The sequence below is a fragment of the Equus quagga genome, chromosome 9 (assembly GCF_021613505.1).
Source record: "Equus quagga isolate Etosha38 chromosome 9, UCLA_HA_Equagga_1.0, whole genome shotgun sequence".
Taxonomy (NCBI): Eukaryota; Metazoa; Chordata; class Mammalia; order Perissodactyla; family Equidae; genus Equus; species Equus quagga.
Genome location: NC_060275.1, coordinates 28,462,488 through 28,490,304, shown reverse-complemented (window position 1 = coordinate 28,490,304; position 27,817 = coordinate 28,462,488). Strand labels below are relative to the sequence as shown.

Genomic DNA, 27,817 nt, shown 5'->3' with positions numbered 1-27,817 from the left:
TAAGTTTACTGTACTGACGAGCCAGTTTTGTCCTAATCTCTTTTTTCATGGAAGACGTTCCTGTGAAGCTTCAGGGTTCCTGGCTTTATGTGTGGTTCTAATTTTGTGTATCTTGCCTCATGCAGGGCCAAGATCTCATTTTCTGACCCCAAATGGGTATGAAAATCCATCCTGGAGATGGTTGAACGCGAAAGCTCCCTCCTCCCAAGAACCAGTGTCAATGCACAGCTAACACCTGGGCTTTGAGTTCCCGCTTCATTTCTGGCACCTGGAGATTACATTTTTCTTATAAGCTCAACAATGCATTTTTCATTACTTAATGCATTGTGTGCAAAATTCACATGTCTCTGCAGCTTTTCTGACTCCCATGCTATGCCACTAAATTGGCAGAAGCCGGAGAGGACCACCTGTCTCAGTTCTGCCGGCCTGCACTTTGCCCCAACACCGGCAGCTGTCTGTGCCCTCAGTTCTTGTTCCACCTGAGAGGCCAAGTCTGCTTCGACCCCCTGGCCCCATTCTGGTCTGCTCCAAGCCACTGCACTGAATCATGCCATGCCCAGCTGCATCCCCAAATATAATTCAACATGGGTGTGGAGCTAAGGGAGACAAAGAGAGTGAGTGAAAATGAGTTCCCCGGAGATGTGGAGCTTGAGTCTGTTCTAGGATGCAGGACTATTTAAATTCAACCCCCAAACCAAGCACACTGTATTCTGAAAACACATCACACACATAAATTTTATAAGATGGGCACCTCGCTGCCCAGGGAAGGCCATGACAAACCACATGGCAAGAAGAGAGATGCTGAACAGCAGAACCTAGAGGAGACTGGAATTGCCTTCCTCTGCCAGGAGGGTGGGAAACAGCCCACCGAAGAAGCAGTTCTGGGCGTGGCTTGCATTACCTGTGTCTCCATACTCTCCAAAGATATTGATGAAGACGTCGGCATCAGTCCCTGCACCAATGACATCACCAGTGTACACCTTGACTTCATACTTGTTACCTGCGAATGAGGACAGAGAAAGCCTCAGCTCGTTGGGATCCTGAGGAGAGAAGAAGAGAGGTCCCAAAGCAGCTACCACACCATCCCCTTTCCCTCCAGCAATGCATGAGTTGTCCCCATTACTGTCAGTAGCCAAGCAAGAAACGAGTCGCCTGATATTGGTTCCCAAATGGTCTTTGCTAAACTGCATGCATAGCAAAAATCAGAGGAAGAAGGGACTTCTGTTTTCATCTACTAACGTGTTGCCTTGGGCTGCATCAGTCAACCCAAATCCAAGGTGCCACCCTCAACCAACTCACCAGCGTGTGTCCCTTGGCTATTGAGATGACTCTAACTTGGCCCCCTGCATCTACTCTGCCTTCTCCTATCTGTTCTCTACACTACATCACAGTATAAAAATTTACTGGAGATAGTGGGTTATGCAAATGAAATCAAACTTATATGTAAATTTCAAGGCCATCACCAATGCAAAGGCTAGAGGCACCAACAGAAGCCAGCAAATGCATGCTTAGGGATTACCTCATTTGAAGACCTGTATCTGCTTCCTATACCTTTGCTCCATTTATTGAACAGAAATCCATTCTCTATAACCCCCAAATGCCTCAGCCTTCTCCATGGCCTTGAGAGGGGATGGGGCTCAATGGAAACTTGACAACATCATGACCCCTGCCCAGGTCTCCCCAGCTGGAGCTTGCCTTAGGGTGGAGGGCAAAGGGCAGGGGTTGCAGTGTGGTACAGAAAAGAGACCCCTCTAGATTTTCTTCCGGTGCTGACAATTTCAAGAACTGAGGCAACTTTCCCTTCCTTTTCCCTTCCTGCAATGGTTTTCTATTTTTTGTGTAGCAGAATCCTGTTTTCAGATGTCTCAAGCCCAATATGTGAAGCTGATAAAAATTAGAGCTTTTTGGGGACCAGACCAGTGGTGTAGCAGTTAAGTTCGCACATTCTGCTTTGTCAGCCCAGGGTTTGCCAGTTCGGAACCCGGGCATGGGCCTATGCACTGCTTATTAAGCCATGCTGTGCCAGGCATCCCACATATAAAGTAGAGGAAGATGGGCACAGATGTTAGCTCAGGGCCAATCTTCCTCAGTGAAAAGAGGAGGATTGGTGGCAGATGTTAGCTCAGGGCTAATCTTCCTCAGGAAGAAAAAGATAGAGCTGTCTCAATTGAGGCAAGAGTCTCAGACCCTCCGCTTACCTCCACCCTAGAGACTTCCCTGATGTCCCAGCCCTCAGGGCTCTTTCTCTTCTGCCCTCCGTGGCTCCGGCCTGCACTTTGCCCCAACACCGGCAGCTGTCTGTGCCCTCAGTTCTTGTTCCACCTGAGAGGCCAAGTCTGTTGTCTGTGTCAATGTTTTCCAAGTTTCGTCAATTACTGCCTTGTACTGTTTGCTATTTCTTGCAGGCGAGGCTTTTAAGTTCCTCAAGAACTTAAAAGACGGCTGGGAGCAGGACTTCCTTCTCTTCTGTAGCCTCCCCGCAGCCCCCAGGGCAATACTGGGCACAGGTTAGAGTCTCACTGAGTATGTCGAAAAGTGAATTGAATCGGATTTCCTGAAGCTCAAAGTCCCAGGGAAGTTGCTCAGGGCAAAGGACTCAGGTGGGAGATGAGGAGAAAACCCAGTTGTGTCCCTTCCCCATCTCAAGTCGTGCCCAGCAGTACAGGGCCAGCCCCTCTAGAGATGCCACAGTGCAGAATACTGCGGTGGACCCACAGGACACCCCACCCCTACAGCCCTGAAGGCTGGTCTTTGACCTGCTGAGGACCCTAAGCCAAGAGGGAGCAACGTCTTCTCTTTCTCTTCTCAATCTTCACTCGGTGAAACCCATCAAAGGGGAGGGAAGACCCTCCAATCCTTGTCCCCAACTGAAGGCTCCAACAGGACAATCATTCTCAGATCCCCACTGCCTCTTGCTTCCCCATGAAGACCCTCTGAGATGGGAGATAGAATCAGGGCCTTCAGAAGAGGACAGACCCAGGCAACCCTCAGGTCAGTGGCTTGAAACTCGGGCCATGTTCAGGCTACCTGGAGAGCTTAACAAGGCAGATTTCCAGGTTCCCCTTCCCGAGATGCTGAGTCGTGTGGTTGTAAAGGACCAGGAAGGCCTCAGTCACATCCAACTGATTGTGCCCTTGATCATCTTCCAAGTTGCAGAGGCCTTCCACTGGGGAGTTGGTTCTTTCCTCCCCTGGCTGGTAGGGCCTCTGAGAACCATTCATTTTGGTTCAAGTCCTTTCTCAGATTCAGTCCAGGGCTCCCTTCACACAGAGGCAAGACTCCTCTGCAGGGTGGCAAGATGCCCAAGGCCCCCTGACCAGTGGTGCCAGGGTGGGGTGGGGACTGGGAAAGGCTCTGAAGGCCACTGTTGAGCATGGGTCAGTCAGAAGGGGCAGGAGGACTCCAGAGGGAACTGGGCGCAGCGAGGCAGGAGAAAGGATGAGGGGAGCTGGGAAGCATTTGTAGAAGGAGTATCAGACATTCCGAATCATGGCAGGAGGCAGAATTTGAGTTAGTGGGTTGAATTATAAAGAGGAATATTTTAGCTCACCAATAGAAATAGTTTCTAGTAGCTATGGCTGTCCCACAAAGGACTGAGACGCCCTTGGGGGAAGTGAGTTTCCCATCCCCAGAGACACCTAAGCACTCACTGTGTGCCAAGCACATTGATGGAGAGCCATCTGTCAGGGATGCTGCAGAGAAAATGCCAGAGGTGAGGGAATGTGAGAACACCAAGGATGCTTTTCAATCTGCAATCCCACGACACTTGACCAGGAAAGGCAGCCCTGCAGAGTGTGGAGGGAAGCCAGGAGAGCAGGGGAGCATCTCAGAAGATGAGGGAGGTACCCAAGGCCGGTGCGCGTGAGGCCTGGGAAACGGGAGCTGCAGGCAGGGCTTTGGGAACACACAGCATCCCTGTCCTGGGAAAGCAGAGCTTCGGGACTGAAGTGAGGCCATGTGGGAGACAAGCCAAGGGCAGGGGATCAAGGGACCAGACAGAGCTGGGGTAGGAAAGAGCTTCCAGGCCTTTCCAGTTGAGGCAGACAAGGGATCCACGCCCAGGGATCAAGAAGTCAAGTGAACAGAGTGCGGGAAGAAGTCAATTCTGGAACAAGACTGGACTGTCTTCTAGACTCTGTGGAACTTTCTATGGCAAGATGGAGCCCTGGGTCCCCATGCAGCTGGCTGGGTGGAGAGCAGGATCCCCATGTGTCAGGTGACCTTTGATCACACAGAGGAAAGGCCAAGGGCTGCAGGGGGGTGGGGGGACACACCTTACAAACCACTCTTTAAAAGGCCCCATAGATGCACAATGAGGCCTACTATGCTACTCTTCTCCTTCTTTCTTCCACATTTCCACTTCAAGCAGAACCCCATACTATCTGATTTGCCATTTTCCAAACAAGGCCTAGGGCCCAGTGCCAATCCTAAACTGTGATTAAATGCATATGTTGATGGAAGAGCAAGGCTGAATAAGAGCAGGGCTTCGTTCTCTCACGGTCGGCCAGCTGTCAGCGCAGGGCATCAAGCCTTCCTCTGAGATGGTCATAGGAGACCCCCCACCCCCACCCTGGTTTCCTGTGATCAGAATTTCAATAAGTGCAAACTTGCCATCTGGTCACAAGTGGGTTTTTCAGCCAGAGGGGAAGGTGAAGGGTCAATCAAATGCCTGCCCCAGAGGTCACAGGGAACAAGGCAGTCAGGAGAAGATGAGGAGAGGAAAGGGTTGAAAGAGAATAACCAGGGCTGACTCACCTTCTTGGGCAAATAATACTAAACATTCACAAAGGTCTTGCAGTTCACAAGGAACTTGCACATCCTTGATGTCATCTGATCCATACAGTGGCCACATAATATAGGCGGGGCAGGTACTATTGACATCCTCATTGACAGAAAGGAAGCTGAGGCTCGGAGGGCAAGGTGGCTTGCCCCAGGACGCACAGCTGTTAAAAGATGCAAGAGCGGCTCAAAGCCAGGTGTCTTGTCTCTGAGTCCAGGGCTCTTTCCAGCATCCCTCATGGCCTTTTGTGATCTAAGCCAAGGGTCAGCAACACTTTTCTGTAAGTGCCAGATAATAAATATTCTAGGCCTTACAGGCCACTTGGTCCCTGTTGCAACCACTCAGCTCTGCCACTCTGTTACCGAAGCAGCCATACCCAACTCAATGTGAACACTGTGTACACAAACGGGCCTGGCTGTGTTCCAAGAAAACTTTATTTATGGACGCTGACATTTGGTGCTGCTTTCCCTGCCCCCGCAAGGCTGTGTGACTGGGCTTAGCCTGATGCTCCCCCAAGTCCAGTGGAGAAGGGGCTGTCTGGGGGTTCCTGAAGGTGGGGATAGATGGCAGCACCAGCTCTGCAACCTTGGGCATTGTGCCTTCAGCTCATTGCCTGGCTGGGAGGGAGCAAGGAGCAGAGATGGGAAGACAGAGCAAGGTCAAGGTGGAGAAGGGGAAAGCAAGGCGTTCGTTGCCCTTCCTGAGCAAGCACAGGAGAAGCAGGGCCTAGTGATGCATCTTGGGAATTGTCACCCAAGCCCCTACTCTAGAGCTGGCCTGTGGTTTACCCATTTGGGATCTTAGCTGCTATAAAATCCTCCCTAGAGCTGGTTTCCCTCTGGCCTTTTGGCAGGGCTACCATTAGCCCATACAGCACCTTTGTGTACATTAGGAAGAGAGATCCCTTCTTCAAGACACTTTACTGCCATCTGTTGGATAATTGTGACAATAAACGCACAAATCTATAAACTCCAAGATGTGAAAAGTGTCTCCTTATGGAGTGGCACTTGTGCAGTGTACCACCTGCACATCTGCACTCAGCAACCCTACCTTTCAGGTAGTAGACTCCTTCCACTCAAGGTCAGTGTGAGCCCAAAGAGGTTAAACTGATTTGAGCATCGATCTGAACAATATACAATAAGGGATACAGACCAGAGATGAAGCTGATCACAGAGTGCCTTCCAAAGCCAAACAGAATTGAGCTGGGGACCTGTACAGACGGCGTAGTTGCAGCCTAAAAGCAGATTGCCGCCTCAAGGCCACAGCATCGGGTGGCCTGTGTCCTTCTCGTCCTGCCCAGGGGATACACAAGACCCGCCTCGCCCTGTTCTTCCCCTGCAGGCCCCATGGCAGAGGCACAAGGCTGCTCCCTCCAGATGGAAATCTGTCCCATGCAGGCCAGGCGGAAGCTGCCTGCGTGGGCTTCCAGAAAAGGCAGGCACTGGAAGGCCCTAGCTGCCTCCTGTGCCGGGTGCGCCAGCCGCCCCCACAGCCTCCCCTGCACTCTGTCTGGAACAGTCAGCACACAGCCAAGACAGAACACATCAAAGAGTCACCCTGGGTGGCGGGGGAAGGCACAACCATGAGGGGGCCGGAACCCCCGACTCCTGGTGCCACATGCACAGCTGAGCCCAGCTGAGCTGCTTGTCACGTTCCCGACGACAGAAGTCAAGCTAATGCCCCCGTCTCGCTTGCGAAGAAGGGACCATCCCACACAACGTGATTTGAGCCTCAAGAAGCTCACGTGGTCCAGGCTTTTTTGGGAAGCAGAGACTCATGAATGAACTGGTGATGAACTGACGCTTGGAGTTTCTTTCCCTGCCTCTCATCCATTCTCAGATCCTGTGTAATTAGCATGTGGCTTTATTGTCTGGGCAAGTGAGGGGTGAGGAGGGGGTTGGAAGGAGGATGACCGGACCTGATTTTACCCCCAACCGAATCCGCAGTGGTTCCTGCACCGACAGCCATCATTTCCGCTCACTGAGAGCCAGACGTGGGGAAGTGAGATCTCGCCGGCTCTGCGTAGGAGGAGATGAAAACCTTGAGGAGAGAAATTCAGCAGGGCTGCCCCGGGGTTGGGGGACAAGGTGGAATGTTCTCCCCCAGCCAGGGAAGGTCCCTGACAACTCAACCCTGCACAGGTGTGGGGAGGGTGTGGTCAGCGGAATCCAAGGATGAGCAGCAATGCTCCGTGCCCAGAGCTGGGCCATGGCCACTGACCCATGCACGCCCTCCCGGCCAGCGGACTCGAGTTCTCCCTTCCTGCAGGCTGCCCCCAGAAGCTTTCCCCTTCCTTCTCAAGGGTCCGGAAGCCAGAATCTCTCACCCAGCTTCACCCTATTCTTCAAATAGGACTGGAACTTTTTTGCTTTCTCTAGAATGCCCTCAAACTCACTGCCTTTGCAGATGCACCTGCTCATCAAAATAATAATAAAAAGAGCCTCTATTCCTTACTGAGGACCTACTATAGGTCAGTCACATCTATTACCTCATTGAATCCTCACGATGACAGACCCTATTGCTACTATTGTCACCACTTACTGATAAAGTGATGGAAGCAGGAGGTTAAGAAAGTGTAACCATGGGGCTGGCCCCGTGGCCCAGTGGTTAAGTTTGCCCACTTGGCTTCAAAGGCCTAGGGTTTCACTGGTTCGGATCCTGGGTGCAGACATGGCACTGCTCATCAGGCCATGCTGAGGCAGCGTCCCACATGCCACAACTAGAAGGACCCACAAATAAAAAGATATACAACTATATACTGGGGGGATTTGGGGAGAAAAAAAAGAAGAAGATTGGCAATAGTTGTTAGCTCAGGTGCCAATCTTTAAAAAAAATTTAAAAAAAGAAAGTTAACCAAGTCGAGACCCTGCCATTAGAAAGGGTGAAAGCCAGATGCAGACTCAGGGGATCTGGACAAGAAACTCTCCCTGAGCTGCCACCCACCCTGGCCGTTTGAGCTTAAACTCCACCTCCCAGAGCTGCTGTGCTCCACTCCAGAACTCCTGGGGTCTATGTCACTTATTTGGTACTTAACAGGTGCTCAAACAAGCCGTGGGTTTGACCTCAGCTGAGTCCAGTTATGCAACAACATTAAACCATCACTCAGTCCTTAATAGTTGCTCATGAGAAGTAATCAAGAAAAAGCACTCTACCCCTTTAGCACTCCCAGATAAATACGCATCTAATAAGTCTTCCTGAGAAACTGTACTGTAAGCCTGAGGTTATCAGGTGTTGAAACAGTATGGAGATAAACTTTCACTCCATTTAGCTCATCATGCTCATCCTCCATCCAGTTCATCTCGAAGCCCACGGAGCTATTTCCACGTGCCCCTCAGTCACTCATCTTCCTTGGCTCCCTCTCCTGCTGCTCTGCAGAAGACCCATCCCGTCCACTTGCACGCTCTGCAACCTCAGCTCCATTTCTTCCCTTTCCAACCCCGGCTCCACTCCACTGCTGGAGTGTATCCTCCCATAGCTCTGGGAAAGTGGCACTTCTCAGACGCTGCTGGAGGAACAGAACGCAGTCTGGGGGGTGGGTGATACTACATGCTAACATTCTGCAAACCCCTGCAGCCAACAATTCAATCCCTGTGCATAATAAATAGATTATACTAGGAAATAATTGTGTTCATAGATTACCTATAAAGACGTCTATCACAGCACTGTTAATAATAACAAAAAACTGAGAACAACCTTAAAATATCCAAAATGGTGGATTGTTGGGGTGAATTGTGGTATTCATCCATTCATGGAATACCATGCAGCCATTTAAAATAATGGTTTAGATTATTCAATGCTAGAATAGAATATTGAGTGTAAAAACCTGGTCACAAAGTTGACTGTAATACAATACCATTTTTAATCAATATGTAGTGTTTAACATATTCAGGCACAAAAAAAGAACAGGAAGGAAATTCACCCAAGTGTTAACAGGAGCGTCTCCAAGGCTATCCTACGCAGTGATGAAGTTCAAGGCTCTGGGTTTGCTCTTGGCTCCATCACTTATATGCAAATTACTTAACCTCTCTGCGCTCAGTTTTCCTCATCTGTAAAATGGAGATAATAATAATACCTCCCTTTTGGAACTGTTGTGAAGATGATAGATAGATAGATGATAGATAGATGATAGATAGATAGATAGATAGATAGATGATAGATCAGAAAGGTGCTTGACTCTAAGTGCCCAATAAAATTTAGCTATTATCACTTTGGGGTGATGGGATTATTGAAGATTTTATTATTATTCTTCTTATTCTTACTTTTTTGAAATTTTTGACAACAGCCATATTTTACCCTGTAATTGAAAACTAAAGATTGAAGTCACCTAAAGTTAATACTTGAATGAGTCATGCTCCCTGGAGTCCAGGGGAAGCTGTTGCAAACTCCTGCGAGTCTATACGACACCCGTAAAGAAAACCCGTGCACGTGACAGACACTTTTACGTCCTCCAGCCGACTTTGACACCAGCCAATTTTGAGCTGGTCAGAGTGACTGTGAGGCTGGAGGGAGGATTGAGGACCGGACGGAGGAAGAAAGAAAGCAGAAGCAAGGGCCACCAGGTATGCCTCCAGCCCCAGGCAGGCGGGAACCCCTTCTCTGACACCCGCTGGGCTCACTCTGGCCAACACTTGGAGCTCAGGGGAGGGGTCCAGCAGGAAACCATTGCTGGCTGGAATGGACACCCACCGCTGGATCAGGCCGAGGCAATGTCTGCCTCATAAGTGCAGATTTTCAAGCATACAAATGCAGCTCTAAGGACGTGTTAGCTCCACAAATAGAAAAAAAAAAAAGGGTTATTATAAACACCTATCTGAAAGTCAAAATAACCTAGTATGGGGCAATTATACAATTCCATGCATTCCCCAAAGGTTCTGGCTGCTGGGTTGAAAGAGAGCATGTCTGGCAGTGGTCTCAGGGAAGCTGAGGCCTCAGTGAAGCTGTGAGTTGAAGGGCCTGATCCCAGCTCCGTGAACAAGACGCTGTGTCATCAGAGCCCTTCAGTTCCCTCAAGTGCCCTCGTTCTGTTTGAAAGCCTAGCAAACTCTTTCTCAACCACGAAGTCTCAGCTTGGGCATCACCTCCTCCATGAAGCCCTCCTGATTCATCCTTCCTCTATGCTTCCGTTGGCCTGGGTCAGCCCCCACTTAGAGCAGTCTACCTCTTTGCACTGTGATTATTTACTGGTCCAACTCTCTCCCCTTTAGACTCTAAACTCCTAGATAGAAAGGCCCCTACATATTTACCCTGAGCACAGGATTCGGTGCATAGAAGATTCCCAGTAAGTGCCCATTGAATGACTGAATGACACTGGAGGAGCACAAGCTGGCATCTTGAGCCCAGGGCTCTAGCTTTGCCCATAGTTACACTGTGTGACCAAGAGCAGGTGGCTTACCCTCCCTGGGCTTCCATTTTCTCTTCTATAAAATGGAGGGAGAATAGGTAAGGTCCCTCTGGGTCCTGAATTTCTCTGATATTCTTCATTGAGGCCTCATTTGAAACAGTTCTCTTCTTCCCACTCTTTCCGGAGACAATTTTCTGCAATACTAAGTGGGAGCAGATGAGGTGGGCGGGAAGCTGCTGTGAGGTTCAGAGGAGGAGAGCGCTGCAGGGCTGGCCCAGCTCTCCCACCCGGAAACCCTCATGGCTGTGAGTCTGTGGGCCCAGGGCCACCCCCCATAGGATTCGAGGGGACGATGACTCCCAAGCAGGACCCACAGCGAACAGAGCTCAGAGGGGCCTGGGATCATTTTCAACTGGGTTAAGGGGGAACGTCAGGGAGAGGGAAGAGGATTGGGAAGGGGGTGCTCCCTGCAGGCTTCAAGGGCAGTCAAGGTCATGAGTCTATTTCCAGTTGTCTAGATGAGGCTGCTGGATCCTAGAGGGGATCCTGGCACTGAGTGGCCCCAAAACCCGTTCTGATTCTAAGATGCCAGAATCTTGAGTCTGTGCTTCTGAGTCGGAACAAGCCTGGGTGTAGGAGAGGAGGAAGGGGAAACACCAGGATCATAATAACAACAGCAACCACCACCGCGATACTCAGGACCTAGTGCAGTGCTGGGCGCACAGTCACTGCTCGGTAATGGACCGCACTGCACTGAGGCTTTATGTTCATTTCCTCAGCTAACCAGCTCAACCACTTTAGGAAGCAGGAATTAACGTTATCCCCATTTTACAGATGAGGAGACAGAAGCACAGAGCTCCAGATATCTGCTCATGTTTGCGTAACTCGTAGAGTGGCAGAGCCAGGTTTTGACCACAGAGAATGGGGTCCAGAGACGATGCTCATGAAGGTGAGGTGGGCCCTATGCAGAAGAATCAAAAGTATGGGGTGATGGGGGATGAAACAGGGGAGAAGCATCCACAGCAGAAGGGAGGGCTCCAAAAGCCAGGCTCCTCTTGCCCCTGTGGAGGAAGGCTAGTCCCGAACCCATCTTTCTCTGTTTGTGAGGATAAACACTCTACTGATCCTGAAAAGATCTGAGAGGCCAACTAGTGTGCCCACTCTATGGTGGAAGAAACTGAGGATGGGCGAGCCACTGAGATCTGCCCCAGGTCTCATCACGACTGGGTGGCAAAGCCAGAACCAGAACTCGGGGTGTAGGTCCCATGTGCTCTCTGACCCGGAGAGCTGTATTTCAAAATGAACGATTTGCTTCCTCTATGGTGTCATCCAACAGAATCTGGGGACACATCAAGGCTGCTGGTTTATTTATGCTGGTATATCACGATGGGTGTGTTTTGCATCAATCACCCAGGCTGCTTTCGTTTTGCACTAGCTTTTGCACCATGCCGTCCTCTGGCAGGTCCAGAACACACTGCAGGTCAGCACAAGTTGCACATTCCCCTAATATGTTAATCACAATCCCTTTCTTGTCTTGTCCTTTCTTCAAATGCACCCTGGGCACTGTGCCCAATGTGGTCTCGCCAAGACTGGGTACACATCTGGAGCTGTGTGATAATCATTATGTAGCACGGCGTGGATAGTAATGAAATTATAACCCAGTTACCTGATGAAATACGCAGGAGTGGAAATACTGATTGTGCTGGACAAACACAATTCCATTCCTCCCTGTTACCCAGGCTGCGGGCAGCTTTCGGCCGCCAGAACTGGCTGTCCCACTTGTTATAGCGAAAAGAAAAAAAAGAAAAAAAAAAGCCAATCCATTTGCTCTAGACTGGGAGTCTGAAAGAAAACGTCCTCCACCCCTCCCCACCGCCTGCCTGCTCCCAGCCCACCTGCCCAAGCTGTTGCTTCTTTCTTGTGAGCTCTCTTTCCTCCAACAATCAGCCCTGTGGTCTCTTTGGAGAACAATTCAGAACTGGCTGCCTCGCCAGCAGACGGTGGCCCCCAGCCCAAGCTCATTCAAGACCCAACACTGGTCACCCTGAATCTACCAGAAAGACCACACCATCTTATCCCACTCTGTCTAACTCAGCTGTCCCTACTCCCCAATCTTTCAATACTGCCCCTTACCTCACCTCCAGCCTCAGAGACGTGGCCTGAGCCTCCTTGGGGCCAGAGAGGGATGCAGAGTCCTGCATCCTTGGCCTGGGCAACTCTGCAGTGTGCTTATCCATTGCACCTGCATGCTGGACCGCATGAAAGTCACACCGAAAGTGACAACATCAAGGTAGGGGGAGTGAAATCAGTGGGCATGAGACGCCTGGAGCCTAGCAAGAGAGACGAGAGACACTTAGCTAGCAGAGTACCAGAGAGAGCCAGCACTGCCAAGGACCTCAGACAACCTCCAGTCCAACCTTCTGGTAGATGAGGAAGCAGTGCGGAGAGGACGACTAACTTGTCTAAGACACACAGTTACCGACGGGCAAGACTAGAAGCCAGCTCTCTGCCCCTCGAAGAGCTCTTTCCACCCATCTCTGCTGCTGGTCTTCAGAAGTGGGCGTGTCTACACACACTCCTGACCGTGCAGACCTGAGCCTGTTCCCACCAATCTTCACCCAAACCCCTAAGTCCCAATGACCAAGTCTGCAGGTACAAGGGAAAGTGTTGCCCGCAGAGAAATCTGAGCGTGGCTCGAGATACCAGACAGACGCAGATTAAGTAGTTAGAGCCCAAAGAGGCAAATAGCAGTCCCTGAGACAGAGTGTTTCTCAGCTATTTATCCATCACAGCACACCTGAGGGCTACAACCCACCCCCATCAGCCGCAGTGGCTTTCTGGCTGGGATTCAGCCAGAACATCTGAATCTCAGGGAGTGGGTCATAAAGTTTCTCCTCTCTGCCCATGAGATTCCTCACACATCCCCTGACTGTGGTTGGGGCGGGGGCCCCACTGCGAATCACCGCACTACAGTGGAAGGCGCAGAGCTCCATTTCTCCGGAGTTTGTGGTGGGAGGGGAACTCAAGGCAAGGAAGCAGGTGATGCTTTTCAGAGAGGCTGGGGCTTTAAACCCACTGGGGTTTGGGCGGCGTGGAGAAAACCAAAGGAGAGGATGAAAGAGTGCAGGTGAGGGAGAAGAGGTGGTGGTTCTGACATTTCCTCTCACCCTGGCATATGCTGTAGTGTGAGATCCACAATATTCTCACTAAATGACTTGAGACAGAAGTCTGGGAGCAAGGAGACCCCCTGCTAGGCAGCAGCCAGGCGGGCCCCTGGGGACCTGGAGAGCAGCCCTGCTGCATCCTTGCTGGGTTTGATGGAATGGGACCTGAACCCCAGAAACTGCTGTCAGTGGTCAGGCTTCCAGTCCACAATCTGGGAGCAGGTTGGAGGAGGGTGTCTCATCCTGTCCCTCAGGCTTCAGTCCCATTTCCTCTGCGTCCCTAGAAACCTCACCATGGTTTATGAGTGCTGGAGAAAACAGCTTTCAGAGCCACTGCCTGCCAGACCCTGGAGCCAACACAATCTGAGCAAACAGGTTGAGAAGTGGGAGATGCTAGCCTGAGACCAAGAAACAGGGGAGGAGGTGAGAGGTGGTCTATGCGTGTTCACCTCGACCTTCATTGCGGGTACAAAGTAAGGATAATAATAAACCTTACTCCTAGGAGTGCAATGGATTTTAAATAAGATGCTAGTCGTAAAGCATATGCACATGAAGACACAGGCTACAGAAATATTTTGTCCAAAAGTCCTGTAGCTCGTAGGTGGCATTGCTGGGATTTGAACCTAGGACTCCATAACTTGGGACATGGAGCTCTGAACAATGATGCCCTCCACCCTGTTTGCGGGTACCTTGTGCTATGGCAGTCAGTCCTCCACTAGACTGTGAGCACCTTGAGGGAAAGGACCACGTCCTTACCCCAGACCCAGCATCTAAGAGCATCTCAGGGGGCATCACTCATGGCAGCTATTGATGTTAATGCTTCAATTCAAGGCCTGGGAGACTGTACTCAGATTCTGGCCAGGGGCTTTCATCAGTGTGTAAATGTCAATGCAGCTACTCTGCCCCTCTGGGTTCTGGGTTGTCAAGAGGGTGAGCCATTCCAGACAGGATGGGAGAAATCCTCCAGGAAGGGAGTCAGGCATCCATGGCAATGGAGGGGATGTCAAGAGGCAGATGGTAGGAGGGAAAATTCACTACACTTCCGGAACGTTTCGATAGCCAAGACTGTGCTCTCAGGAGTAATCAACGCAAATATGCTGAAAAAGAGGCTGCCAACTTTCCCCAGGCCCCAGAAGGTGCCAGGACCCCTGACACCCACTCTAAGAAGGAGCTGAGCATGGAGATGGTTGCTAACTCCCTGTTCGGGCTGCATGTATGTCTGAGATGCTTAATCAGAAGGTGTGATGTCTCCCTGGACAATTCCATTGAGATGTTAGAGGGAACCAGCCAAGACTGGGACACCCACTTCTGCTGACTCACATGGGGATGTGTCAGGAAAATCTGAGAGGTTTCCCCAGCAGCCTTCAGGTCCTGGGCAAGAACCGAGGACTTGGGGTGGAGGCAACATTTTCATCTTCTCTTCCAGGTGAATATGAAGCCTTTGACTACAAAGTCAATATGGTGTATTATCACAGTTAGGAACAGTTAACTAAAACTTAGGGTGCATTAAAAGAAACAGGACATCAAGAGACCCCGAATAGCCAAAAGAATCCTAAAAAGGAGGAACAAAGTTGGAGGTCTCACACATCCTGATTTCAAAACTCCTACAAAGCTACAGCAATCAAAACAGTGTGGTACTGGCTGAGGACAGACATTTAGACCAATGGAACAGAGCAGAGACCCCAGAAATAAACCCTCATGTATGTGGTCAAATGATTTTCAACAAGAGTGCCAAGACCATTCAATGCGGAAAGGACAGTCTTTGCAACAAATAGTGCTGAGAAAACTGGATATCCACGTGCAAAAGAAGGAAATTGGACCCTTACCTTACATAATATACAAAAATTAATTCAAAATGGATGAACAACCTAAACATAAGAGCTAAAGCTGTAACACTCTTAGAAGAAAACACAGGACAAAATCTTCATGACATTGGATTTGGCAATGACTTCTTGGATATGACACCAAAAGCACAGGCAACAAAAGAAAAAATAGATAAATCAGACTTCATGTAAATTAAAAATTTGTGTGCATTAACAAACACCATCAACAGAGTGAAAAAGCAACCCATGGAATAAGAGGAAATATTTGTAAATCATATATCTAATAAAGAGTTAATATCCAGAAATATATTCTGGATAGACTCCTACAACTTAGCAACAAGAAAACAAGCAAGCTGATTAAAAAATGGGCAAAAGGACTTGAATGCACATTTCTCCAAAAAGATATACAAATAAGTGCATGAATAGATGCTCATCACCACTTATCACTAGGGAAATGCAATTCAAAACCACAATAAGATACCACCTGACAACCATTAGGATGGTTATTACCAAAAACAAACCAATAAAAAAACAGAAAATAACAAGTATGATGAAGATGTGGAGAAATTGGAACCCTTGTCCATTGCTGGTGGGGATGCAAAATGGTGAAACTGCCGTGGAAAAGAATATGGCGGTTCCTCAAAAAATTAAACATAGAATTACCATACGATCCAGAAATTCCACTTCTGAGTACGTACCCAAGAGAGATGAAAGCAGGAACTCAAACAGGTATCTGTACACCAACGTTCATAGCAGCATTATTCACAATAGTCAAAAAGTGGAAACAACCTAAATATTCATTGACAGATGAATGGATAAATAAAATATAGTATATACATACAGTGGAATATTATTCAGCCTCACAAAGAAATGAAATTCCAACACGTACTACAATACAGATGAACCTTGAAGACATTATGCTAAGTGAAATAAGCCAATGACAAAAGGACAAATACTGCACGATTCCACTTATATGAGGTTCCTAAGTAGTCACATTCAAAGAGACAGAACCCAGAATAGAGGTTACCAGGGGCTGGGGGCTGGGAATATGGAGTCAGTGTTTACTAGGCACAGAGTTTCAGTCCACGAAGATGAAAAAGTTCTAGAGGTGAATGGTGGTGATGGTTTCACAACAATGTGAATTTACTTAATATCATTGAATTGTACGCTTAAAAATAGTTAAGGTGGTAGGCGTTATGTGCATTCTACCACAATAGTAACAATTTTTAAAAAGAAGCAGGATGATGGAGTCAGGGAGGCCCCCTGCACTCAGTTCTGAGGAGCCCCCATCTGGAGCACAGGGTTCTCGCGTAGGAGGCACATTCTTGAGGGGCACTGACAAACCAGCCTTCTCAGGAGGCAAGCTGGAAATGCACCACAGGAGGAGAGACCGAAGAACCTGGGGTGCGATCTTGAGGAGAGAGGCTGTATTCACACAGCTGCAGGGCTGACACGAAAACATACACTGTGTCGTGTCGGGAGATCTGGAACAGACAAGCGGAAGTCTCGGGGAGACCACGTGGGGTTTAATTTCAGGTAGATCTTTCTGACAACCAGGGCTGCTTGGCAGTGGAATGGGTTGCTCTGGGAGAGGGGGAACTGTCCACCACTCAAGAAAGGCTGGATTCAAACCCAGACCAGCGAAGCAAGCGGTGGGGGATGCTGTGGAAAGGATTCCTGTGACAGTGGGAGATTGGTCCAACTGACCTCCATGAACCCTGGCCATGAGCCCTCATTCTAGTCCAACTCCATCAGTGCTTGGCTGTCTGGTCTTGGATGAGTCACCACCTCCAGGATCTCAGTTTACTCATCCGAGTAATTAACACCGGCGTGTCCTCCCTCACCTCCCCACCCCCAGGGGTGTGGTAAGGAAGAAGTGAAATGAAGACTCCTGAAGGAGAAAGCCCAGATATCTTACCAGCCCTCCTCCCTCCTGGCCTCTGCTTTCCCTTCCTCTCAGATCAGGGCTGGGAGTGTTTCCCAGGGTGCAGTTTGCCCACCACTGAGGGCATGTAGGATGCTGGTGGTGATGCACGAGGGTTAGCTAATGTTGTGTATTTATTTTCATATGTGCTAATGTATACGTGATATTTAAAGCAAAGGATAACAGGTTTTTTATGGTAGTGATATCAACTTTCATTTAAAAATAAACCTACACGTTAATATAGGTTGTAAAAAGTGAGTTAAAGTGGAATAAGTAAATAATAAGGGAAGCGGTATTTGAATAAAGCGAAAATCTCGAAGGTGGAATGTGAGCGGCTGGCTCTGGGAACCCCTGGATGGACTGAGGGGACACAGCAACCTGGCTCCCCGGGCCCAGCACAGATCCCCAAGGCCTGGGGATGAGACGCAGAGAAAACCAAAGGGCAAAGCCTTTTAGGTTGGTCCTGCTGCCTGGTTTCCTCAAGGTGTCAGAAGCAGAGATTTCATCAACCAATTGAGAACAACTAAGAAATTGAAGCTGGTTCTAGGATCCTCCATCCACACCGCTGTGAGCTGGTCCACTTCTACCTCCTTCTTTTGGGACCTCCTGTCTCTGTTTTTCCTCCTGCCTACCTTCTCCCCCGTGGTCTCCATGAAGCCAGAGGGTGGCCCTAACCAGGCCATTCACCCCAAGGTATTAGGAATATGTTGGGTACCTCCCCAAAAAGTACATTTAAAGAGAGGCCTAGTGAGGAAAAGTAACCTCCGTGGCCAATGTCAGGCACTGTGCCGCACAGCGAGGGGACTGTCCCTGTCTGGAACAGCAGTGCTAGTGCTCCGCAGCTCACCTTTGGCACCAAGGAGGGCAAGCTGCCCTCATGCCTGTGTCTTCAAGCATGATACGTGAGATCCCCTAAGGAGGAATGATCTAGAAACCTGATCAAGGTCCAGTCCCCTCCATACCCACAGCTATCTGCTGATCACTCTGGTCAAAGGGTCACTCGGTCAACCTAGGGCACCTACCTTCCCCGAGGAGGAGGAAGGAAAGAAGGTTCCAGCTGATTATCAGCCAGAACCTGGGGAGATGGCCCTTGGTTGTGGGGAGAGGGCAACAAGGTGAGGGGTGGGATATATGCTGCAAATGTCCCCTTTCTTTCCTCTTCCTTCCTTCTATAATCGCCCACATGCCGAATTTTGAAATATTCTCACCTGTCAAACTGCATGGATGAAAAAATAATCATCTTCCCCATTTTAATCATCAAAGGCCCCCTGTAGCAAACAAACACCCAGTTGATAGAATTCCAGGTGAAAAGCAAATAAACGTAACCTTTTGTTTATGAAAGCAGTCCCTCGAATATTTAAAAATCATGTTTTTCATTCCTTCTTCCGGAATGCAGCCTGGAAATAGTAAAAACCCAGCTCCCTCCAGCCCATAAAAGGACGGAGGGCCCAGTAGCTTGACTCAGAGACTTTAAGAGGCAAGAAAACACTACCCCGGATGATTCTTGTGGTAAGTTGGAGAACCACTGAGTTACATCAATTCTTTCTCAATGGTGACTCTTTAGACGCTCTTCTCCTAACAGTGGAACCCTGGGTTTTCATGTGACTGAAGCATAAGGCAGGACAGGGAGCTGAAAAGCAGGAAAAGGGGAGACTAAGAGAACTAAGAGAACAAAAGAGGAAGATCAAATCAAAAAGACAGGCACTGGGCATGAGCAGACAATACACACACGTACACACATACACACCCACAGACCACACACAGACCACACACAGACCACACACACATACACACATACACACATACAACACGAAGGGCCAATAAACATATGAAAAATATTCAACCACACCAGTAACCAAAGAGAGAACATTGAAAAGCCCCCTTTCCTATCGAATTGAAAAATTGAACACTACTACCAAGCATTAGCAAGGCTGAGGGACATGAGTGCTCTTGCACAGCTGGTGGGACTGCGCACAGGTGGAGACTTTGTAGGGCAACTTGGAAATGCCCATCAAAAGCTTTAACCAGGTGTGTTGTTTATAATAGTATTATTTACAGTAAAAAATTTTAGAGGAGGAACACAATATAAATGTCCAACAATAGGGGATTCAGTGACTAGATGGTGGTACTCCCTACTCCAGAACACTACACAGCTGTTACAAGCAGGGATGTTAAGGGAGGTTTAATGGCATAGAAATAAACATGCTCTAAAACAGGGGATGCTCCACCAGCCCATCCTTTCAAACTATATATGGGTAGAAAAGACTAGAAATGAAGGCACAAAAATGCCACCAGTGATGTTTTTCCAGGTGATGGAATTACAGATGTTCTTTTTTTATGTTTGCCCATCTCTATTTTCTGAATTTTCTGCAATGATCAAATCTGGCTTTTGTAGTCAGAGAAAAGATCAATAACATATCTTTTGAGAAAAGAATTAATGAAGTTGCAAGTTACTGCAATGAGGATCCCAGAGGTATGGGGCAAGTGTTCAAGGTTGGCTGGGAGGGGGGAGATCAGAGATACAGAGAAATTGAGAGCCAAAGCTGATTGGAAGAGAGGCTTTGTTTATTTCTGCCCACGTGGTTGCAAGAGAGGGTGGAAGGTGCACCACAAGGTACATGCTGGAAGGGAGTGCATCAGCCCTCTGCTGTTCTACTGAGGCACTGTGGGAAAGTCACTTCTCTCCTGGCTGCCACATTCCCCTCCCCTCGATGGCCCATGACTCTGTGCAATCAGGGTATTATGATGCTGGTACCCACAAGGGATGTCCACCTGATAAATATGTTCAATGATGGGGTGAGGTGGGGTCAGGACTTTAGGGGACAAAGATGAGATAAAACCAGACATGGGCTACAGTGTGTGTTTTTACATGCTTTGTTCCCCTGCCTCCTGTAAAGAAAAAAATGACTGAATTTAAGGCTTTGGGCCAGAGATATACTTGAAATAAGTTGTGTCACTCCTCATAAAACAAGGAGGCCTTGAAGGCAGCGTGCTGGAACTCTGGAAGATGCAGATTCAGATTCCCTCCACCAAGCCCTGACAGGAACTCACCTTCTTGGGCATCAGGAGGAAAACAAGGGAACAGGAAGACAGGGAAAGCTGCCTTTGAACTCAGAGGGGACTCTCCATAGACACTCATTGACAAGAGTAGTTGAAAACACAGAACATGCTCAGGCTGCTCCCGTCCCTCCATCACGCCTCCAGGTCCTCTCGCCTTTCCCACTCCCTTCAGTCCCCAGAGTACACGAGCTTGCTCTTGAGAAGGCCACATGGAAGGGATGGGGCCTCACCGGGACCCTAGCCAATAGGAAGACCCTGGAGGGTGGCAAGGGAGATGGGACTGCCCAGAGCAAGACAGAGGCCTGGCGAGCCCAACCCAGGCAGGGAGGGATGGCGGACAGGCCAGGCACGGCACTGACCTCTGGGCATGTCCATGGGGTTGAAGCTGGCCAGCAGGTCCCGGCACCACTGGCGGTCACCTTCCACCTTGCTCAGCCAGTTGTTGCAGTTGAAGTAGTAACGGAGGTGAGGCCGCTTCATGTCGGTCACAATGACACGGTCCAGGTACCAGCTGGCGTTCAAGCCTGTGTTGTCATGCTCGATCCTGGGGCGAAGCAGACACCCACCCTATCATGGGCAGAACTGAGACAGCGCCCCTTCCATGCTGAAATACCCAAAAGGTCTACTCCAAAGAGAGGTTCAGTCATTTGTTGTTGTTGCTACTTTACCTCTCAAACCTCAGTTTCCTCATCTGTGAAATGGGGATTCCTTGCAAGGTGGATGTGCTTTTTAATGAATGTTACATTGACACACTGCCTGCAAGGAACTCTTGCCTTCCATAGACAATCCAGGATCACCAAGGCTTGCAATGGGACCATCTTGAACTTCCCCTTTCTCTCTGACTCCCAGATACTCTCCTTAGTCCAGGAGACTAAGGATCCACCCAGAGGATCCCTCATGGCCATCCAGACCGGTGCTGTCCCCTAGAAATATCACAGGACCTACATATGCAAGCCACATATGTAGTTTTATATTTTCTAGTAACCACATTGAAAAAGAAACAAAGAAACAGGTGAAATTAATTTTGACAATATATTCCATTTAGTCCCTTTATCATCAACATATAACCATGTAAAAATTTATTAATAAGCTATTTTACATTCTTTATCTTGTACTAAGTTTTCAAAAATCTGGTGCATTTTTGTATGCACAGCACATCTTGATTTGGACCAGCCACAATTCAAGTACTCGATAGCCATGTGTGGCCACGGGCTACTGTATTTAGCAGCATAGACTCAGACTCTTCAAAATCTGGCCCCCAATATCTTCTCCCACTTCCTATAGTCCTCTTCACCCTTGGCTGTCCCAGTTTCCTCTCTAGGGTCTAGTTTCCTGTCCAGAATTTGACCCCTGGATGACCTCACTTTGCGCCAAGCATCTCCTCCCTGTCCCATCACAGTGGGCCTTATTCTTGCCGGCTTTAACAGGACAAACCCAGCTCAAGACAGACGGATGACATACATGATGTACACATGGATGCCTGCCAGGCATAGAGCCTGGCACATAGTAGGACCTCAGCTTAGTGGTTGCCTTTGCCCACACACTGACACCGTCTTCCTACTCTCCCCTGTAAGAGGCCCCATACAACCCCATACAACTAGTGCCAAGGTCCTTATCTCTCTAATGAGGAGAGCTCGTGGTCCTAGATTTTTCTAATGGGAGGAAGAAAAATCAAGACTGAACTGAGGCAGCATTTGACTTCTGTCCAGGTCCATGTCTGGGAACTACCAGACCACAGATGATCTTGACATTCTGACAAATGGGCATGAGCTTGTATGAGGATGGGTAGCAGGGGGGAGAGGGCAAAAAGGAGCAATTGAAGGTTCCTCTTTGGCAACCAGGACAAAAGGGTTATCCATCCCCACACACTCATGAAAACTCCCCCAGAGACAGCAGGATGGAGGGAGCTCTCTGTAGAAGGCATCCTGTAGTATGACCCAGCATCTCTAACACTCTCTGAGTGCTCACTCTACGCCAGCTACGATTCTAAGCACTCGCACATTGAGTCCTCGCTAACCCTAGGAGCCAGGCACCATTATTACAGATGAGGAAACTGAGGCTTGGAGAGGAAACCTGTCCAAAGTCCCACAGCTGGTAAATGGCAGGGCAGAAATTTGAACCAAGACAATCTGGACTTCAGTCTGCTCCCAACCATTGTGCTAGGGTCTCTCAGAGCATATTTGCCAAGTTTGTAAAAAATTGTCCCCAATTGTCTTAACCCAAAGAAGTGAATCTCTATTGGAGAAGTTTAGGGCTCTGTGACTCAGGGTGGGAGGGAAAGATTTGGGCCTTTGGTAACTCCTCCAATGACACCAGGAGAGTAATTCACATCCAGAAAGCATCAGTAGGGAAGTCAGTTCCTAATCTACTTGCCATCCTCTCAGCCCCTCCCTTGGATAGGGGCAAGATTCTCACCTGATTTTGTAGATGAGGCCCACGTTGTTGGTTCTCAACCGGAACACATCGACGTTGGCTTTCTCAAAGGCAGATTCACTCCTGCAATGATGGTGTGCACAGTTAGCACAGATCAGTGCCTGGCTCACAGGCCCAGGAGGAGAGCCAAGGCTGGCATCCGCCTTCTTCCTCCACCGTCCCATCCAGAAAGTGCTCCTGGCAACCCATCCCATTCTGAGATTCCTTTCTGACATGGTTTGGAGAGGTGGCGGGCAAGGATGGTTAGTATTCGTTCCTTGTTTTCACACCTAGGTTCTCACGCCATCCTTGCCGTGTGCCAATATTAGCCCCATTTTACAAACAAGTAAACTGCTAGTTGGTAGCAGAGCTGGGACCAGAACCTGACTCTCCAAAGTCGAGCTCCAATGCTCTCTGGTTGCTCTGAGTGGGGACGGTGGAGGAGGAAGAGAGGCATGATGAATGCCACAGTGCTCTCAGGTCTGCAGGCCTCCTGGCCTTCCTCCTTGCTTGCCTGGCTCTTGCTGGGGAGAGTTGTGATGGCAGCCCCAAGTAGATGCAGACCTTGGGTAGTGGTCCATGGTCCTGCCATTCCAACAAGAGAGGAAGTGCTCAACCCAAACCAGCAACCAGGGAAGTGGGTGCAGTGAGGGAATGCATATCTGCCATCTTGCAGGCGGTGTGAACAGAAGCAAGTACACCTGAGATGTTCCAAAATGAGGTGCCCAGGTGAGTCCAGACTCGGAAGTATCCTAGATTCAATCAGCTTACACGCAGAAGAGCTGGAGCAGCCTCGCCACGGAGTCCTCTGGGAGTGGAAGCCTGAATCCTACATGGTCATCTGCTCTGTCCTCTGTGTGGGCCAGGACCCCCATCATTCAAGCTGAGGCCAGCCCGCAGCTCTTCCTGCCCCCACAGTGAAGCCCCTGGGGCCCTGAGAGCTGTAGACATCCTCTGGTGCTCCCAGCTGCAGCTCTCAGCACTGGCACACAGCCCACAGGAAAAGAAAAGCACAGAAGACATATGCCTATTTATTGGCCACCAGTGTGTTTCAAAATAAAGGGGGAGGTGAAGGCCTTTTCCCCAAGGCAACAAGGCTCGGACTCTGTCAGTAACAGAAAGCTTTTAAGGTTCTACAGACCCAGAGGCTGTGATTCTGCCAACAGACTCACTTCGGCCAACAGTCTCCCCCGGGGGGGAAGTTTCCTTAAGATGGGCACACCAGGAGCCGTGGGGCCTACGGCCCTCCTAAAGTAGTGCAGAGCTCACGAAATCAGGTGGAAATGTACACTGAGGCAGACTTGTCGGGAAACAGAGGCCCCAAAGGTGAAGTCTGGGCACAGAGGGTGAGGAGGAGAGAGTGGTGGGGCTGTCTGGGTATTGCTGGAGTGAAGGGGCCGACTCCGGGCTTGCTGCATGTACTGAGGCCCAGGTGGTCTCAGCCCCTGGAGGAAGGGAGGGACTGAGACAATGCATGGTACCCAGAGTCTCTACTCCACCATTGGCTTTATTTAATATTTACACAAATTTAAACATTGAAAGGTTTCACTTTGGAAGAATTCAGAATTCTAGTCTTTTAAAGAAAGAAAAAGGAAAAAATGGGGGATCGTCTGTGGTCCATCCAGACAATAGAATACTATTCAGCAACAAAAAAGAAGCGAGGTCCCAAGCCATGAAAAGACATGGAGGAATCTTAGATGCATATTGCTGAGTGAAAGAAGCCCATCTGAAAAGGCTACACACTGTGTGATTCCTCCTATAGGACATGTGGAAAAGGGAAAACGATGGAGACAGTAAAAAGATCAGTGGTTGCCAGGAGTTGCAGGAAGAGGACTGAAGAAGCAGAGCACAGGGGATTTTTAGGTCAGTGAAACTACTCTGTATGATACTGTAATGATGGATTCATGTCATTAGACATTTGTCCAAACCCATAGAATGAACAACACCAAGAGTGAAGCCTAATGTAAACTCTGGACTTTAGTTAATGATATCAATATTAGTCAACAATTGTAACTAATGTGTCACACTCATAAAAGATGTTAACAATAGAGGGGGTGACATGAGAATGTGGTCTCTTGGCTCTTGAAAAAAAGCAAGGAAAATGAGAAGTCTTCTCTATGAAGAAGCAGTAAATCCTCCCTCTTGGGAAAATAAACTTACCAGGCTCAGCATTTAAAGGGAAATGAAACCAAACTAGCCATCAGGGGGGTCTGGCTGATGTCAGAACCTCACCTCCAAAGGTGAATAACAACACACTTTCTTTTTTAGAGTCAAAGCACTTGTTAAATGACTTGGAAAACATATGAATATTGATCCTGTGCGTCAGGACTGTGTGAGTAGGAAAGAAGGAAATGAATATGAGGTATTTTTTGTTTCAATATGTGAGACAAGAAATTTGATTTTTAGAATAAATAGTGAAGAGTCTCTACATCAAATAAATACCCAATGAAACAGTTGCCCTGGGAAGCTATGTGGTGGAATATTATGCAACCATTAAAAATCCTGATGTAAAAGAAGATTCAATGAAATAGAAACAGGTTTATGATATAGGCTCAAAAGAAAAGCCTGGTTAAAAATAGAATGTACAAACGGAACCGCCAATACAAACAGGATACCTGCTTCATTTGAAAACAACAAAGAGAGGGAGGATTCATACAAAAACTTCGTGTCTACATGGTAACACTAATATGAAGTCTTGGTTGTTTATTTTTGTCCATATATATATTTTTTAATTTTCTGAAGAGCATACATCTTGTTTTTGTAATTATGTAAAAAACCACAGTTCCCGGTTTCAGTAGCGCCCACCACACCCAGCCGGCAGCTGCCTGTGGAGAATTCCTTGGAAGGAGTTTGAGGATTGCTGGCTTCATCTCCTGAGGGTGCATGGAATTTGGGAAACAGCCAAGGCTGATGAGTAGGGGATGAGGAGAGGGATCTGGAAGGAAAGCAGCTGGCTTTCCGGGTGCCTCTGACGAGAGTTCCAGAAGAGAAGCTCTGACAGCTGCATTCAGTCAGGGCAGCTCGTGCCTTCAGAAAGGCCCCGAGCACGTGAGCAGGTGGGATGTGGACTCGTCCGTTCCAGTGTGTATGTTAAATAGGCGAGCACAGTGCTTTACAGCCACTCGGAGAACAAATTTTAAAAAGCGAGATGGAGGAAGGGAAACCAAAAGAATGGGCAGAGTGAGCTCTCCGCACAGTCTCAGGACCACACTGGGGCATTCCAGGGCTTTCCAGACTATGAAGCAATCGTCCAAGGCATTTACAAGGCGGAGACCAACATCTTCTTGGCAATAAGAAGAAGGCCTTCTGCACGGCAGGAGTCTCTCTCTTCAGAGGAGGGAGAGGACAGGACTTCAGGGACAAGCCTGGACCGACTCCCTTCACTCAGGGAGGGGCCGGGATAAACCCAAACAAGCCCCAACCCCAACCCCAGCCCACTCGGGCTCAGATTCCCAAATCCCCACTTCTGCTAAGTCAGGATGCAAAGGCCTGTTGGTTCCAGAAAGCTGACTGGGGCTGGGGTGGAAAGAGCAAAGGACTGCGGGTCCCTGGTCAGAAGAAACAGTAAAACACAGGTGTCTTCACATTTCCGTACGGAAGACTGTGGCTTCACCGTGGCTCCTGGTCCATCCGCAAATCAAGGCTAACACCTGTGCCTGTGCCTGCTGTACAGCAGGGACCCCACCCTACCCAGAGCATCTACAGGCCGCATAGGGCATTTTAGCCACCCACCGGACAGAGCCAGCAGGCTAAAATGCTAGGCATTCTCTGACACTCTCAGGTGGTTAACTCTCAGCAGGAGAACCATGTTGCAGAAGATACATGAGACCCCATCCTTTTGCCATATTCTGAACACGTGACCCTGTGTTGAGGGTGGTCCTGGCTAACGGAGGGGAACCCAGACATGAGGGCTTCCTCTGGGAGCCAGAGGTGTTGGCACTAAGTGGTGTGGGGGTTGGGGTGGAGGCCAGCTAATGGGGAGTCCAGGTGAAGGTGTCACACTCTTTGCTGCCTAAGAGAGAGTCCAGTGTGCACGGAGGAACTGAGACATCAGACAGTGAAGGTGAGAATGAGCAGCATTTTCATATCAGGCACCAAAGTTCTCCTTGCAGCAGAAATTATTTTGCACTGGAAAAAATATCCTGATAAGCCATATGGGAGCAGAAGGTGACGTTCTGGAGCAGAGGAGAAAAAGCACAAGAAAGAACAGGAATTGAGGGAAGAAAGATAAAAGAGGCTGTGGGAGAAGCAAGAGAGAAAGGAGGGTGAGAGACAGAGCCAGAGGCTGCGGAGAAAGGGGTCAGGGAGAGAGTCCAAGAAAGCTGGAGGCTTAATGTTAAGACTAGGGGCCTATCTCATATTCAGTTTGAAGCTGTTGGCATTGCTGCGATGTGAACTCTCTCTGGTGCCTCGAGCTATTAGTGAAGGATGATAGACACAAAAATGCCTTGGAGCATGTGCGTGTGTAAGGCAAAGAAAAGGAGCTCGGTTCCAGTGGACACATGGGTTTGGGTTTGGGGTGACAGGGTGTGGTGAGGAGAGAGCAGCAGCAGATAGGGAGATGAGAGATTTCGAGACCAGTGGGCATTCCAACCAGACCCCAGGGACCAGCGTGGGTGAGGGCTGGGCTGGGTTAACTGCATCTAAATCTGACAGAGCTCAGTGACCTCTGCCGCTATCTGCATCTGGGTTACAGGAGCAACCTGGAATTCCTCGGAGAGCAATGCTCCCCTCCCAGACCCGAGGTCTCCATCTTGAACTGAAAGCATCTTAGATGGCGAGGATTGTGTCTACGCAATTCTCTTTGTAGACATTTTCTCAAGTATTGCAGCAGCCAGACTCTGGTCTCCTCCTTCCCATTTATCTGCTCACCGTGGTCAGATTCATCTTTCTTGGCTGCATAGTAAGTGGACGCTCCGTTGATCAGCTTTCAAGCAAGGCCTTCTACAGTCTGGTCCTCCCCTGCCTTTCAGGCCCCATAGGCCTGTGGTGCCCCTTGCTGCCTCTGTACTTTTGCACGCTAACCCCCTTGGTCTCAAGTACCCTCTTTCTTCCCCCTCTTTCTTCCCCTTTCTTATCTGAGTCCTTTTCACCACTTGAGGCCCAGATTACATGTCCTCTCCTGCACAGTCATGCTCTAGCCACACTGATACCACATCATTTACTGAGCTCTGACTATTTGCAAATGACTGGGAATGATGCTGGAGGCACAAAGCAGACCTCCCCTCACCTTCTGGCTCTACCTGGCATCTCTCTACGTATCACCTCTCCAGTCTTTCCAAGGCACACAGCCGATACTGCAAACCGTGCCCA

The 27,817-nt window shown here is 49.1% G+C and overlaps 1 protein-coding gene across 1 annotated transcript in view; it reads right to left on the bottom strand.

Annotated features, from left to right (window-relative positions):
* The window catches only part of LOXHD1 (lipoxygenase homology PLAT domains 1), a 169,384-nt gene that overhangs the window by 132,986 nt on the left and 8,581 nt on the right, over positions 1-27,817 (bottom strand). Inside the window, exons 3-5 of the mRNA XM_046672168.1 lie at positions 22,508-22,588; positions 20,452-20,636; positions 902-1,000 (exon numbers count right to left, since the gene is read on the bottom strand). Coding sequence (XP_046528124.1) covers positions 902-1,000; positions 20,452-20,636; positions 22,508-22,588 — 365 coding nt within the window. The remainder of the gene's footprint in view (positions 1-901; positions 1,001-20,451; positions 20,637-22,507; positions 22,589-27,817) is intronic.